Source organism: Entelurus aequoreus, linkage group LG06 (assembly GCF_033978785.1).
Source record: "Entelurus aequoreus isolate RoL-2023_Sb linkage group LG06, RoL_Eaeq_v1.1, whole genome shotgun sequence".
Lineage (NCBI taxonomy): Eukaryota > Metazoa > Chordata > Actinopteri > Syngnathiformes > Syngnathidae > Entelurus > Entelurus aequoreus.
The window spans coordinates 9367387-9384394 of NC_084736.1; the positions used below are offsets into that span (position 1 = coordinate 9367387).

General features: G+C 35.1%; 1 protein-coding gene across 1 annotated transcript; it reads left to right on the forward strand.

Annotated features, from left to right (window-relative positions):
• Window positions 1-1341: 1341 nt before the first annotated feature.
• si:dkey-43p13.5 (visual system homeobox 2) lies at window positions 1342-15931 on the forward strand. The gene is made up of 3 exons (XM_062049379.1): window positions 1342-1714; window positions 7323-7480; window positions 15279-15931. The coding sequence occupies exons 1-3, from the start codon at window positions 1375-1377 to the stop codon at window positions 15642-15644; spliced, it is 864 nt and encodes a 287-aa protein (XP_061905363.1). The 5' UTR covers window positions 1342-1374; the 3' UTR covers window positions 15645-15931.
• Window positions 15932-17008: the final 1077 nt, after the last annotated feature.

A 17008-nucleotide genomic window follows, 5' to 3' on the forward strand; every position in this document is an offset into this window, starting at 1 on the left:
ATTAGCCTTAGCGTCGTTAGCAACAGCATTGTTAAGCCTTACCAGGCTGAGAATTTTTAACCGTGTAGTTACATGTACATGGTTTAATAGTATTGTTGATCTTCTGTCTATCCTTCCAGTCAGGGGTTTATTTATTTTGTTTCTATCTGCATTTGAGAACGATGCTATCACGTTAGCTCAGTAGCTAAGTGTGTCACCGATGTATTGTCGTGGAGATAAAAGTCACTGTGAATGTCCATTTCGCATGCTCGACTCTCATTTTCAAGAGGATATAGTATCCGAGGTGGTTTGAAATACAAATCCGTGATCCACAATAGAAAAAGGAGAGAATGTGGAATCCTGAGAGCCAGCTTGTACCTAAGTTACGGTCAGAGCGAAAAAAAAGATACGTCCATCACTGCCTCTCTAGTCATTCACTGTAACGTTCCTCATCCACGAATCTTTCATCCTCGCTCAAATTAATGGGGTAATCGTCGCTTTGTCGCTCCGAATCTCTCTCGCTCCATTGTAAACAATGGGGAATTGTGAGGAATACTAGCTCCTGGGACGTCACGCTACTTCCGGTATAGGCAAGGCTTTTTTTTATCAGCGAGCAAAAGTTGCGAACTTTATCGTCGATTTTCTCTACTAAATCCTTTCAGCAAAAATATGGCAATATCGCGAAATGATCAAGTATGACACATAGAATGGATCTGCTATCCCCGTTTAAGTAAAAAAAATGTCATTTCAGTAGGCCTTTAAAGATCTGAAACAAATTATTTGGGAATGTCCGGCGGGCCAGATTGAAAAGCTCATGTGGTCCCCGGGCCTTAATTTGCCCAGGTGTGGTCTAGTGGGACAGGCGAAAGTTAAGTTCGAGAAAATGCGGTCGTTTATAAATTATTTCATGTTTCCCTGCGGCCTGGTAGGAAATGCGTCACGGACCGGTACCGGTCCCCGGACCATTGGTTGGGGACCAGTGACCTAAACAACATAATAGAAGAATACATCCTGTTTGCTACAAAGTCAAAACAGAGCGCCTGAAAGTTGATAAATCAAGCGTCCCCTTTTAGCATGAAGCCATCCAACAAGCTAACGGATGTAATCAGCCTCTAGGGTGACGAGCACGTCCACACCAAAGGGCTTCTTGTGTCACATCAACTTGTCAGTTAGTGCGTGTTTATTCTGGAAAGCCGCCACCACCTTTTTTTTTTTTTTTTTTTTTTTTTTTTTTTTGGTCAATGGTCCCACCGCCGATCGCTGGTACGTGTCTGAACAAACGACAGAGTCTCAGGTCCTCGGGACGGATTGAAACCTCAGAAGGCAAAGGTGTTGCGACTTGTCGGCGAGGGGAGGAGAGAGACGGGCTCAAAAAGACGCCATTGGAGGATCCTGATGAGGTGGAGGTCATGTGACTGGAGGGAGGGAGGAGGAGCCTGTATTTACCTTTACCTGCCGTCGGCCCTTCACACTCTGGGATGCTTTCCTCAGCGTGGGACTAGAAGTAGCTCGGAGATGTTCGGCCCGGGCCAGCTGGTCTCCGCTCTCCTGCCCGCGGTCTTCCGATCGTCCCAGTTTTTCCCCGCCTTCCCGCCCCGGCCCCCCTTCCTGATCCCGGGGCCCTTCATCAGCTATGAGGCCCTGAGGGCTTACCTGCAGCCCGAGCCCTGCAAGGAGGTGCTGCTCCTGGCCTCGCAGGCCATGGTCAACATGGGTCAGCTGGCCGAGGGCATGGGTGAGTCTTCGCTATTTCTAAATGTAGTACCAACAGTCAGTGTGTGGTGTTAGAGCAGGGATGTCAAAGTGGTTTTCTTTGAGGGCCACATGGCGGTTATGGCTGCCATCAGAGGGCCGCTTGTAACAGTGAATAATGTATGAATTTGTCTCTGGATTTCATTATTAATTATATACATTGTGTTAAGTAGACTGTCCATTTTACTTTAAAATATAGTGTTTTTTAATTTTTATATATATATATATATATATATATATATATATATATATATATATATATATATATATATATTTAAAAAATAAATAAACACTATATTTTACAGTAAAATGGACGATCTACTTAAAACAATGTATATAATTAATAATGAAATCCAGAAAATAGTGTTTTTTTATTTTTTAAATTTATATATATATATATATATATATATATATATATATATATATATATATATATATATATATATATGTATATATACATGTATATATATATATATATATATATATATATATATATATATATATATATATATATATATATATATATATATATATATAAATTTAAAAAAAACAACACTATATTTTACAGTAAAATGTACTACTTAAAACAATGTATATAAATAATAATGAAATCTAGAAAATATTGTTTTTTTATTTTTTAAATTTATATATATATATATATATATATTAAAAAAAATAAAAACACTATATTTTACAGTAAAATGGACAGTCTACTTAAAACAATGTATATAATTAATAATGAAATCCAGAAAATATAATTTTTTTATTTTTTAAATGTATATATATATATATATATAAATTAAAAAACACTATATTTTACAGTAAAATTGACAGTCTACTTAAAACAATGTATATAATTAATAATGAAATACAGAAAATATAGTGTTTTTTAATTTTTTAAATGTATATATATATATATATATACATATATATATATATAAATTAAAAAACACTATATTTACAGTAAAATGGACAGTCTACTTAAAACAATGTATATAATTAATGAAATCCAGAAAATATAGTGTTTTTTTATTTTTTAAATATATATATATATATATATATATATATATATATATGTATATATATATATATATATATATATATATATATATATATATATATATATATATATATATATATATATATAAATATATATAAATTTAAAAACACTATATTTTACAGTAAAATGGACAGTCTACTTAAAACAATGTATATAATTAATAATGAAATCCAGAAAATATAGTGTTTTTTTATTTTTACATTTTTTTATATATATATATATATCAATTAAATTTTTTTTAAAAACACTATATTTTACAGTAAAATGGACAGTCTACTTAAAACAATGTATATATTTAATAATGAAATCCAGAAAATATAGTGTTTTTTTATTTTTTACATTTATATATATATATATATATATATATATATATATATATATATATATATATATATATATATATATATATATATATATATATATATATATATATATATATATATATATATATATATATTCCATCCATCCATTTTCTACCGCTTATTCCCTTCGGGGTCGCGGGGGGCGCTGGAGCCTATCTCAGCTGCATCCGGGCAGAAGGCGGGGTACACCCTGGACAAGTCGCCACCTCATCGCAGGGCCTATATATACATTAATATCTTTAATATTAATATATATAAAAAAAAAAAATTTAAAACACTATCTTTTACAGTAAAATAACAGTATAAGAGTACCACTCTTTTTTGGGAGGGTTTTATGGAAAAAGCTGGCAGCTTAGTTGCCAGAATTTTACTGTTAAGTTTTACATTGGTTTTTACAACATTATATTGTTAATGGAAAAACAGTACAAGTTATTTTTTTTATTCCGGCAACTTAGCAGCCGGTTTTTCTACCGTCAAAAAAACAAATGTACCGTCTTTACATTTACAGTAATACACCGTTAAAACAAGGTTTCACAGTAAAAATGTGGCAGAATTTTAACGCCAAAAAATGGTAGTTTTTTTTCAATTTACAGTAATATGCTGTAAAGAACGCCGTAAAATGTATTGTCATTTTTATTAATGTGATGGGTAGTTTGCTGTAAAGTTGAGTATTTTTATTTATACAAAAACATGTTTGGAAAGTATGATAATATACGGTAATATTTGTTGCAATAATGGATATTTTTTTAAATATATATATTTATTTATTTTTTAAATTTATTTAATTATGTATTTATTTATTTTTGTCCTATCCAGCTACTCAGGCAAATCATATAGTTGATGTAGATGCACATATTTGCTGTACAAATTTACTTTACAAAAGAGAAGTGGGGGATACTTCGCTTGTTTTCTTATTTGTATTTGACTTTATTAAATGTATTTATATTATCATTTGGTGCAGCCGGGCCGGAGCAGGAGGGGATAAAAAGAGAAAAAAAAAGGAAGACAGAGGGGGAAATTGCGGGAACAAGAGGGGGATAAGACAGAGAGACAAAAACAACAACAGCAACAATAACAATAACAACAACAACAGAACAGCATCAGCAAAAAGGATATGTACAAATATGATAGTAAAAGTGATAGCAAAGAAGCAGTTAGTGAAATAAATATTAATAATACAGAAATGACAATAAACATTATTACACTACAAAAGGAGCAATACTAACACCAATAGAAATAGCACTATTAATAATGAATAATAACAATAATTACCTCTATTATCAACAATACAATTGTTCAAATGCAACAATACATATATTTAATGATAACTTGAAATACAAAAGAAAGCAGATAAATGGAGGGGAAGAAGGAGAAGTGATCTGTATTAACCTTGTAGATCACAGGTGTCAAACTCAAGGCCCGGGGGCCAGATGTGGCCCGTCACTTCATTTTATTTGGCCCTGGAAAGCTTGGAAATAATATGAATCAATAAAGTACTGTAACTTTTCTCACTAAATGTATTCTTTCTTTCTATTTTGGGAGAAAAAAAAAAAATTTACTCCATGTAATCGCAAATTATGTTAACTTAAATATTGTCTAAATATGCAAAAATATATTATTAAACATTCAAACCATTTTTTAAATAGAAATAAATACTAATAATAATGATTTCAAAGCAAGTTATCCATCAAATTGTGCAATGTAAAAGTAGCAATATATTTCATGGTAAAATTGTAAAATTTACTGTGATTTTACAGCATTTTTCTCTAAATGAGAAAAAAAAAAAGAGTACTTTTTTTACTGTAATAAACTGTGGTGCCGTTTTGGCATTTACAGTAATACACCGAAAAATCTACAGTTGTTGATTCGCGGTAAAAAAAAACAACAACAAAAAAACTGGCAGCTCAGGTGCCAAAATGTTACTGTAAAATTGAAATTTTTTTTAATTTACAGTAAAAAATAAATAAATAAAGAGTAAAATTCTGGCAACTGAGCTGGCTTTATTTACCATAAAAACAGCAGTACTGTTTTTCCATTTACAGTAATATACACTACATCAGGGGTCACCAACCTTTTTGAAACCAAGAGCTACTTGGGTACTGATTAATGCGAAGGGCTACCAGTTTGATACACACTTAAATAAATTGACGAAAATAGCCAATTTGCTCAATTTACCTTTAACTCTATGTTATTATTAATAATTAATGATAGTTACACTTGATTGAACGGTTTAAAAGAGGAGAAAACACGAAAAAAATGACAACAAAATTTTGAAACATAGTTTATCTTCAATTTCGACTCTTTAAAATTCAAAATTCAACCGAAAAAAAAGAAGAGAAAAACTAGCTAATTCGAATCTTTTTGAAATTTTTTTTTTTTTTATGGAACATCATTAGTAATTTTTCCCGACTAAGATTAATTTTAGAATTTTGATGACATGTTTTAAATAGGTTGAAATAAAATCTGCACTTTGTTAGAATATATAACAAATTGGACCAAGCTATATTTCTAACAAAGACAAAACATTATTTCTTCTAGATTTTTCAGAACAAAAATTTTAAAAGAAATTCAAAAGACTTTGAAATAAGATTTAAATTTAAATTTAAATCTTAAATTAAATTAAAATAAATTTTTCTAGATTTGCCAGAATATTTTTTTGGAATTTTAATCATAATAAGTTTGAAGAAATATTTCACAAAAATTCTTCGTCGAAAAAACAGAAGCTAAAATGAAGAATTAAATTAAAATGTATTTATTATTCTTTACAATAAAAAAAAAAATTGATTGATGAACGTTGATTTAAATTGTCAGGAAAGAAGAGGAAGGAATTTAAAAGGTAAAAAGGTATATGTGTTTAAAAATCCTAAAATCATTTTTAAGGTTGTATTTCTTCTCTAAAATTGTCTTTCTGAAAGTTATAAGAGGCAAAGTAAAAAAAATAATGAATTTATTTAAACAAGTGAAGACCAAGTCTTTAAAATATTTTCGTGGATTTTCAAATTCTATTTGAGTTTTGTCTCTCTTAGAATTAAAAATGTCGGGCAAAGCGAGACCAGCTTGCTAGTAAATAAATACAATTTAAAAAATAGAGGCAGCTCACTGGTAAGTGCTGCTATTTGAGCTATTTTTAGAACAGGCCAGCGGGCTACTCATCTGGTCCTTACGGGCGACCTGGTGCCCGCGGGCACCGCGTTGGTGACCCCTGCACTACATTTTGAGGTGAAATTATTGCAACTTACCATATTTTTTTTTACATTTTAGTTGAAAAAAATGCTAAAATGCATTAAAAAAGGGTGTAATAGTATTCACTGTCAGAAACGGCCCTTTGGGGTCAAAAATAACTCCGATGTGGCACTCAGTTAAAATGACTATTACACCTCTGTTGTAGATTGTTATAGTAACAATAGGTTAAGCTTTGTTAAGTTAAAGTTAAGTTAAAGTACCAATGATTGTCACACACACACACTAGGTGTGGTGAAATTTGTCCTCTGCATTTGACCCATCCCCTTGTTCCACCCCCTGGGAGGTGAGGGGAGCAGTGAGCAGCAGCGGTGGCCGCGCCCAGGAATAATTTTTGGTGATTTAACCCCCCAATTCCAACCCTTTGATGCTGAGTGCCAAGCAGGGAGGCAATGGCTCCCATTTTTATAGTCTTTGGTATTTCTGTCAAAATGAAAAAAATCAATAACATTTAGTGAGAAAATATGAAGTACTTTACTGACACATATCGTTGCCAGGTGTTGGCGGGCCAGATAAAATGATGTCGAGGGCCAGATGTGGCCCCCGGGCCTTGGGTTTGACGCCTGTGTGTTGGAGCAATTCCACCAAGTAACCCTCTTGATGCTCATAATGGAGGACAACGGTTCCTAGTCTTTAATTCAAAGTTATGCTGAGACGTCAATAATAAGTCAGGCAGCGAGCGCTAAGCGGCGTCAGTGTAAATGTTTACAAAAGGCTAACGGCTCGTAACTAACAATCAATTATGAAGCCGTGCCCGAGCGCCACTAATGATCGCCGCGCTAATTAGCCAATCTAGAGCCATTAGCTCCTTGTCAGCCATCGGCGATGCTCTAAATTGGGCCTCTGCGCTTTTTTTTGTTTGTTTGTTTGTTTGTTTGTCCTCCTCCTCCTCCTCCTCCTCCTCCTCCTCCTCGCCCGCCGCACCCCAGACGAGCAGCGGCCGGTGAAGCAGCGTCGCGCCCGCGCCAACTACAGCAGCTGGCAGCTGGAGGAGCTGGAGAAGGCCTTCCAGACCTCGCACTACCCGGATGTCTTCATGAGGGAGGCCCTGGCCCTCAGACTGGACCTCATCGAGGCCAGAGTGCAGGTGACCACACCAACGCATGCTGCTGTACTAAAGGTCCAAACACCACAGCGCGTGCAATCTATAAGATAGCGCGTACTATTAGTGTTTGATTTACTAACAATTGAAGCCTTTTTTTTTTAAATTTATTTTTTTATTTATTTATTTATTTATTTTTTTTTTGGTGGTGCCTTTTTGCCATTTTGCGGGGCGTCACCATGCACTGCAAAAACTGAAATCTAAGTAGGATTAAATGTCTCAAATAAGGGTGATATTTGCTTATTTTCTGTCTGATAAGATAATTCTTCTCACTAGAGCCGATATATGCGTTAAAATGTAATATCGGAAATTATCGGTATTGTTTTTTTTATTATCGGTATCGTTTTTTTTTTTGTTTGTTTTTTATTTTTATTTTTTATTTTTATTAAATCAACATAAAAAACACAAGATACACTTACAATTACTGCACCAACCAAGAGTTGTTTCTTTCTGTTATTAATATTGTGGTTCCTACATTATATATCAACATATATCAATACAGTCTGCAAGGGATACAGTCCGTAAGCACACATGATTGTGCGTGCTGCTGGTCCACTAATAGTACTAACCTTTAACAGTTAATTTGACTAATTTTCATTAATTACTAGTTTCTATGTAACTGGTTTTATATTGTTGTACTTTCTTTTTTACTCAAGAAAATGTTTTTAATTTATTTATCTTATTTTATTTTATTAATTTAAAAAAAAAAAAGGACCTTATCTTCACCATACCTGGTTGTCCAAATTAGGCATAATAATGTGTTAATTCCACAACTGTATATATCAGTATCGGTATTGGTTGATATCGGTATCGGTAATTAAAGAGTTGGACAATATCGGAATATCGGATATCGGCAAAAAGCCATTATCGGACATCCCTAAATAAGGGTGATATTTGCTTATTTTCTGTCTGAGAAAATAATTCTTCTCACTAAGCAGATTTTATGTTAAGAGTGTTTTACTTGTTTTAAGGGTTTTGGTCCTAAATGATCTCAGTAAGATATTACAGCTTGTTGCTGAGATTTGATGACCTATATTGAGTAAAACATGCTTGAAACTAGAATATCAACTGTTGCAAAGCTGTGTCATCAACACTCACAAGTATAAAACTACTTTTTTTTAAAGTAATCATTTCTTATTTCAAGCATGAAAAAAAAAATCATGATTTTGACACAATTGTGTCTCATAATTAAAACAGACGACAGCCAAATGGACTTTGCTGTTTTATTTCCAATGAAACAATAGAAAACACGTACTCATATAGTAGTACAGTTGGCACAGTACAGTAAACGGACAGTTAATATTTAAACATTTAACATTTCAAACAATTTTGAACAGAAATAGTTCATGCACATTCAGATAAATTCCTCAAAATTACAATTAAAAATTTTTTGGCCGGGGGCCGGGCTGTATATATGCACACTAATTGACTGAAAGGGCACGCACTTGACGCGATTATGTCATGTTATCCATGGAAAAATGCATTTTTAGACCATATGATTTGCCTGAGCGGCTAGGAGACCCCGAGAGTAACAAGCGGTTGCCTTGTTGCCTTTCCATTAAGAACAATAAATCAGTTTTTAGTAGAGATGTCCGATAATATCGGCCTGCCGATATTATCGGCCGATATATGCTTTAAAATGTAATATCGGAAATTATCGGTATCGTTTTTTTTATTATCGGTATCGGTTTTTTAAAATTTTTTTTATTAAATCAACACAAAAAACACAAGATACACTAACAATTAGTGCACCAACCCAAAAAACCTCCCTCCCCCATTTACACTCATTCACACAAAAGGGTTGTTTCCTTCTGTTATTAATATTCTGGTTCCTACATTATATATCAATATATATCAATACAGTCTGCAAGGGATACAGTCCGTAAGCACACATGATTGTGCATGCTGCTGGTCCACTAATAGTACTAACCTTTAACAGTTAATTTTACTAATTTTCATTCATTACTAGTTTCTATGTAACTGTTTTTATATTGTTTTACTTTCTTTTTTATTCAAGAAAATGTTTTTAATTTATTTATCTTATTTTATTTTATTAATTAAAAAAAAAAAAAGGACCTTATCTTCACCATACCTGGTTGTCCAAATTAGGCATAATAATGTGTTAATTCCACAACTGTATATATCAGTATCGGTATCGGTTGATATCGGTATCGGTAATTAAAGAGTTGGACAATATCGGAATATCGGATATCGGCAAAAAGCCATTATCGGACATCCCTAGTTTTTAGTATAAGTTTGCTGGTTTCAAGAAATGTAATGCCGAGCGCTTATCATTATGTCAAGATAATGGCACTAGCATTTACTTCATTTAAGAATATTTTTCAACATATTGAGCAAAAAGGTCTAATTTTTTTTTTCTATCAAGAAAAGTGCACTTGTTATTAGTGAGAATATACTTATTTTAAGGTATTTTTGGGTTCATTGAAGTTAGCTACTTTGACTTGTTTTGGAAAGTCTTGACAAGCCGAATGTTATTGTTCTATTGGCAGATAATTTTGCTTAGTTCAAATAAAATACCCCTCATTTTTTTATTTTTTGTTCTTGTTTTTGAACACCAGAGACACTAATTTACCACGCGTTCACGCTATGCTCCTACCTCCGACGTTTTGCTATGTTTTCCAACATGCAGGAGACATCTACCACTTTTTATGGGCATTTTAGAAGCAGTCCCGTACTGCATCAATACGCAAACATGCATACTTCAAGAAGTTTTTTTAATATATAATTTTAATAATATACAGTACAGAACACACCTTCTCCTCATTCAATGTTATCTTTATTTTCATGACTATTTACATTGTAGATTGTCACTGAAGGCATCAAAACTACGAATGAACACATAAAAAAAAGGTGAAATAACTGAAAACATGTTTTATATTCTAGTTTCTTCAAAATAGCCACCCTTTGCTCGGATTACTGTTTCGCACACTCTTGGCATTCTCTCCATGAACTTCAAGAGGTAGTCACCTGAAATGGTTTTCCACTTCACAGGTGTGCTTGAAGACAAAGATATACAAGACATAGTACGCCATGGGGTGTCCAAAGTGCGGCCCGGGGGCCATTTGTGGCCCGCAGGTCCTTTTTTAACGGCCCCACGGCACATTTTAAAAATACGATGGAAAACAATTAAAAACATGATAAGTGGTATAAAAGAGCAAACAGGTGAAATGTAACAAGAACATGTCGCAATGTTTACTCTAATAACACAAAGCTGTCATGCAGGCTGTTTCTTTCTTCAATGTCATTATGAATTATTGACCTATTCAAGGCTCCGATTACGTCACATCTGAGATATTTGGGGGGAAAATGTTGCATATTTTGTGTTTGCCATATAAAAAACTGAGCTGTTTTTTGTAAAGAAGGGCCTAAAATAGGGATGTCCGATAATATCGGCCTGCCGATATTATCGGCCGATAAATGCGTTAAAATGTAATATCGGAAATTATCGTATCCCTTGCAGACTGTATTGATATATATTGATATATAATGTAGGAACCAGAATATTGATAACAGAAAGAAATGGGGGGAGGGAGGTTTTTTGGGTTGGTGCACTAATTGTAAGTGTATCTTGTGTTTTTTATGTTGATTTAATAAAAAAATAAAAAAAAAAACCCCAAAAAAACCGATACAGATAATAAAAAACCGATACCGATAATTTCCGATATTACATTTTAACGCATTTATCGGCCGATAATATCGGCAGGCCGATATTATCGGACATCCCTAGTACTAACCTTTAACAGTTAATTTTACTCATTTTCATTAATTACTAGTTTCTATGTAACTGTTTTTATATTGTTTTACTTTCTTTTTTATTCAAGAAAATGTTTTTAATTTAGTTATCTTATTTTATTATTATTTTTTAAAAGTACCTTATCTTCACCATACATGGTTGTCCAAATTAGGCATAATAATGTGTTAATTCCACGACTGCATATATCGGTTGATATCGGTATCGGTTGATATCGGTATCGGTAATTAAAGAGTTGGACAATATCGGAATATCGGATATCGGCAAAAAGCCATTATCGGACATCCCTAGCCTAAAACGAACAAACGAAAAACATAAACAACAATAAAACGTATACTTGACGGATAGATCTGAAGTTGATCTCGAGATTATTGTGTTAAAAGTAAACAGTTAAAAAAAAAATTTTATTTATTTTTTAACACTATAATTATTTGGATCCCCAATAATTTTAGTGTGATTTGTTTTTAAGTGTCATTGCTCAAAAAATAATAATGAATTAAAATCAATGTTATGAGTTATTGACCTTTTTAAGGCTCCAATTATTATATAATCTCAAATATTCCACTTAAAAATTTTATTGTGTGAAAATATTGCATATTTTGTATTTTTTCCATAAAAAAACTGGGTTTTCTTTGACAACCCAGTTTGTTACATACAACTTAAACCTTTAAAAGCGCTATATTGACAGATAGACCTAATGTTGATCTAGAGATTTAAAACTTGAATAATAATAAAAATAATAACACTGAATAATGACACATTTTTTAATATTTTTTTGACCAAAACCCTTTGGGGTCCCCGGGATCAAGCTTGAGTGGAGGCTTGAATGTATATTTTTTATACATATATTGTATTTTTTAAAATAAAAAATATCAAAATGGCCCCCGCTTGTTTTGATTTTTCAGAATGCGGCCCTCAGTGGAAAAAGTTTGGACACCCCTGACTTAGTCCATAAGTACACAAATGTGTACTTCATGTTTAGTGACATGCTAATTCTTATTTTTACACTTTTTTTCTTCCAAATTCCATTGTATGTTATACTCTTCTTATACTCACCACCAGATGGCAGTATAAGTGTCCACATAAGCGGCCATAAGACCCCAATTCAGTAGTGTGAACAATATTATAATAATAATAATAATAATACATTTTATTTGTAAAAAAAAACACTTTACATTGAGTAAACAATCTCAAAGTGCAACTGCGTATTAAAAAATAAAATAAAAAGATAATAAAAAATAAATAAAAATAAAAATTAAAGCTGCAAGCAGCATTGGTCGGGTCCGCCTTCTGGCAGGTGCTAGTCCTAGGTGTCCAATACTTTAGTCCAGTGGTAGTCCTGAGTGAGACCTACATAGAGGTTTTTGTTTCGTGTCTCTACGATATTGGTACTGGGAGTTAGAGGAAGTTGTGTCTGAGTTCACATTGTCATTATAGGCTATTGTGTGTATTGAGGCCAAAGAAGGTCTAATTGCATTTTCGTTGTCATTTTTGGCACCGTAGCAACTTTAGTGCTGCGGGTCTTTGAAGGCTCGTAAAATCAAAACGGTAGCACTAATCACCACTCGTTCGTCAACTTTTAATCAGAAGGGTTCAATGTCTCTCCTGTAGCAGTTTGAAGCCGAAACGACAAACGCGCTCAGAGGAGATAATGTTTGATGTTTGGTGACCGTTTTGTACAAAAATGTTGTTTTGAAGGAGGAATAGCAAACTTCCTGTTGATTTTTGCTGAAGGATGTCAATCTATGAAATGTAGGTCTAGGCAACACCTACATAGAGGTATTTTTTTCATGTCTCTACGACGTTCCTACCGGAAGTTACAAGCAGTTTTGTCAGATTTTTCCTCTGAGGAGCAGTTTTATCTCTTTTTTTTCCAAAAATTATGTAGAGCACAATTTAGAGTTTTGGGATTCGGTTTTTTTTTTAAATCACAGTTTCCACCAGTCCCAATGTGTGTGAGAAGTTTGGTGAGTTTTGAAGTATTTTAAGGGGGTCAAATTAGAGGTCAAAAATAAAAAATGAGTGTTTTTAGTCATTTTTTGTCTTGAAGGGGAAATTGCCAACTTCCTGTTGGTTTTCGCCCGAAGAAGTGAAATTATGAATTGTAGGTCTAACTGAGACCTACATACAGGTTTTGGTTTCATGTCTCTACGACCTTCCTAGTGGGAGTTAGAGGCATTTTTCTTCCTAGGGGGCGCTAGAGAGCAATGTTGATTTTTGGTATTTTTTTTTACCACTAAAGTGTGCTGTACCCGGGGTTTAATGTGTATGTCAAATTTGGTGAGTTTTGAAGCATGTTAAGGGGGGCGTAGTAGTGCGCAAAGCTGCGGAATAATAATAAAGAATAATAATAATTAAAGCTGCAAGCAGCATTGGTCGGGTCCGCCTTCTGGCAGGTGCTAGTCCTAGGTGTCCAATACTTTTGTCCAGTGGTAGTCCTGAGTGAGACCTACATAGAGGTTTTTGTTTCGTGTCTCTACGATATTGGTACTGGGAGTTAGAGGAAGTTGTGTCTGAGTTCACATTGTCATTATAGGGTATTGTGTGTATTGAGGCCAAAGAAGGTCTAATTGCAGTTTCGTTGTCATTTTTGGCACCGTAGCAGCATCAGTGCTGCGGGTCTTTGAAGGCGCGTAAAATCAAAACGGTAGCACTAATCACCACACTTTCGTCAACTTTTAATCAAAAGGGTTCAATCTCTCTCCTGTAGCAGTTTGAAGCCGAAACGACAAACGCGCTCAGAGGAGATAATGTTTGATGTTTGGTGACCGTTTGGTACAAAAATGTTGTTTTGAAATGGAGATAACAAACTTCCTGTTGATTTTTGCTGAAGGGTGTCAATCTATGAAATGTAGGTCTAGGCGAGACCTACATTAGAGGTATTGGTTTCATGTCTCTACGACGTTCCTACCGGAAGTTACAAGCAGTTTTGTCAGATTTTTCCTCTGAGGAGCAGTTTTTTCTCTGTTTTTTCCAAAAAATTATGTAGAGCACAATTTTGAGTTTTGGGATTCGGTTTTTTTTTTAGATCGCAGTTTCCCGCAGTCCCGATGTGTGTGCGAATTTTGGTGAGTTTTGAAGTATTTTAAGGGGGTCAAATTACAGCTCAAAAATCAAAAATGAGTGTTTTTAGTCATTTTTTGTCTTGAAGGGGAAATTGCCAACTTCCTGTTGGTTTTCGCCCGAAGAAGTAAAATTATGAATTGTAGGTCTAACTGAGACCTACATACAGGTTTTGGTTTCATGTCTCTACGACCTTCGTAGTGGGAGTTATAGACAGTTTTCTACCTAGGGGGCGCTAGAGAGCAAGTGTATTTTTTTGGGTTTGGTTTTTTGACTAAAGTCTGCTGGCACACTTTTTGGATGTGTGTAAAAAATTTGGTGAGTTTTGAAGCATGTTAAGGGGGGCGTAGTAGTGCGCAAAGCTGCGGAATAATAATAATAAAGAATAATAAAACATTACAATAACAATAGGTTCCTTTGTAACCAGTACAAAGGACTCCCTGGGGGAGTCCTTTGTACAGGGTACAGGGCGGACCCTAACTAAAACAGCCAAATAGCTAAAACTAGTATGCATATATTTAAAAAAAAAAAAAAGGCTTTTTTAAAAAGAAGGGTTTTTAAGCCTTTTTTAAAAGCATCCACAGTCACTGGTGCCCTCAGGTGGTCAGGGAGAGCGAAGGTGTCGTGTGGAAGATTTGGAGGTGAGTAGTTCTTTGAGGTAGAGGGGGGCATTTCCATGGAGGCACTGGTGGGTTAGTAGGGAGACTTTGTATTCAATCCTGAGTGGAACAGGAAGCCAGTGAAGGGATTTGAGAATTGGTGTGATATGGTCGTATTTCCACACTCTCACCAGGATCCTAGCAGCATTATTCTGTAAGTACTGCAGCTTCTGGATGTTCTTGCTGGGGGGTCCCCACAAGAAGTGCCTTGCAGTAGTCTAGCCATCCATCCATTTTTCTACCGCTTGTCCCTTTTTAATCAGAGCATATCCTAAATTCTGATTTCCAGGTTTGGTTCCAGAACCGCCGCGCCAAGATGAGGCGCCAGCTGAAGCTCCAGGGTCAGTGTGTGGACCTTCACCCCAAGGGAGAAGACGCCGACACGCCGGAAAAATCCGCCAGGGGTTCGAAACACCACGCGGCTTCCGACGGCGAGCGCTGGCCCGGAGGACAGGAAGACGACGACGACGACAACGACGACGACGTCTACCCGTGGACAAAAGCCGCCGTCGTCGTGGAAGCGACGGGTCGGAGGTCGGAGAAGCGGGCGGGGCTCAGCTCGGAGCAGCTGCGCTCGTGCAGCATCGCCAAGCTGAGGGCCAAAGCCCGGGAGCACGAGGCCGTGATCCACGGCGCCGCCAACGCCGATGACTGATGCGTTTCCTGCTTCCTGTTTGCTGCACCATCAAGACTCTTAAACGCGTTTGTATGGACTTCCTGGACACTACATTAGGCACACCTGGCTCTAAACAGCCCGTTATTATTTCTGTACAGGCACAAATAACGACTCTACTTTAAATGCTGGCAGGGAAATGTTCAATTCACTTTGACGGCGTGTGACTTTTTTATTCCGACCGCAGGCTCACGTGAGGAGCGAGGCGGGTGGCGTTCGTGTGGCCGCGACCTTGACCTGCCGGCTTCCTGAGAATAAACAAAGGGAATCATGCTGAGTGAGTGTGCACACCATGAATTGATGAACGTGGACCCCGACTTAAACGAGTTGAACAACGTATTGGGGTGTCACCATTTAGTGGTGCATTGCACGGAATATGTACTGTACTGTGCAAGTCTCAATCAATCAATCAGGTCACATGATGAAAAACAACATGGCGTATGTTTACGCCTTCAACACAGCGTGTACCTTTTCGTAAGGAACCACTGTACCGCAATTTGATACTACACAATGTCAGAATGCAAACTAAAGTAGTACAATTAATAATAATAATAATAATAATAATAATGTGTGCCACTGCCTCTTAGGAGTTGCCAGTGTGACACTGCCCTCTACTGGCCAGGATTATACTGCTTTATACAACACAGTGCTTCTCAAACTCCTCAGAAAACACTTAACTTTCCAAGCACATGACCAATTATTAAAATACAGTAGCGTAGTAGGTCTGAATGTTCATTGAAAACAAGGCAGAGGTTTTATTTAACAAGTATATTTAACATTTTTGGCCACTGTTGCAGTAACACTGTGTTTGAATAGTTAGGGGATTTGACCTAACCCTCAAAATGGCGTTAAAAGTCTTATATAAGTGTTATAATGAAGGCAACACATGATGTAAGTGTCTATATTAGCTATATTAGCCTACTATCAAAATGACTAAAAGTCTTATATAAGTGTTATAATGAAGGCAACACATGATGTGTCTATTAGCCTACTATCAAAATGACTAAAAGTCTTATATAAGTGTTATAATGAAGGCAACACATGATGTGTCTATATTAGCCTACTATCAAAATGGCTTTAAAAGTCTTATATAAGTGTTATAATGAAGGCAACGCATGATGTAAGTGTCTATTAGCCTACTATCAAAATGACTAAAAGTCTTATATAAGTGTTATAATGAAGGCAACACATGATGTAAGTGTCTATATTAGCTATATTAGCCTACTATCAAAAATTACTAAAAGTCTTATATAAGTGTTATAATGAAGACAACACATGATGTAAGTGTCTATTAGCCTACTATCAAAATGACTAAAAGTCTTATATAAGTGTTATAATGAAGGCAA

Excerpts from the sequence above, each read along its gene's own strand:
- si:dkey-43p13.5 (XM_062049379.1), top strand. The coding sequence starts at position 1,375 with ATGAGGTGGAGGTCATGTGACTGGAGGGAGGGAGGAGGAGCCTGTATT. Across the intron at positions 1,715-7,322 it reads TCAGCTGGCCGAGGGCATGG|ACGAGCAGCGGCCGGTGAAG; the intron begins GTGAGTCTTCGC and ends GCCGCACCCCAG. Across the intron at positions 7,481-15,278 it reads TCATCGAGGCCAGAGTGCAG|GTTTGGTTCCAGAACCGCCG; the intron begins GTGACCACACCA and ends TCTGATTTCCAG.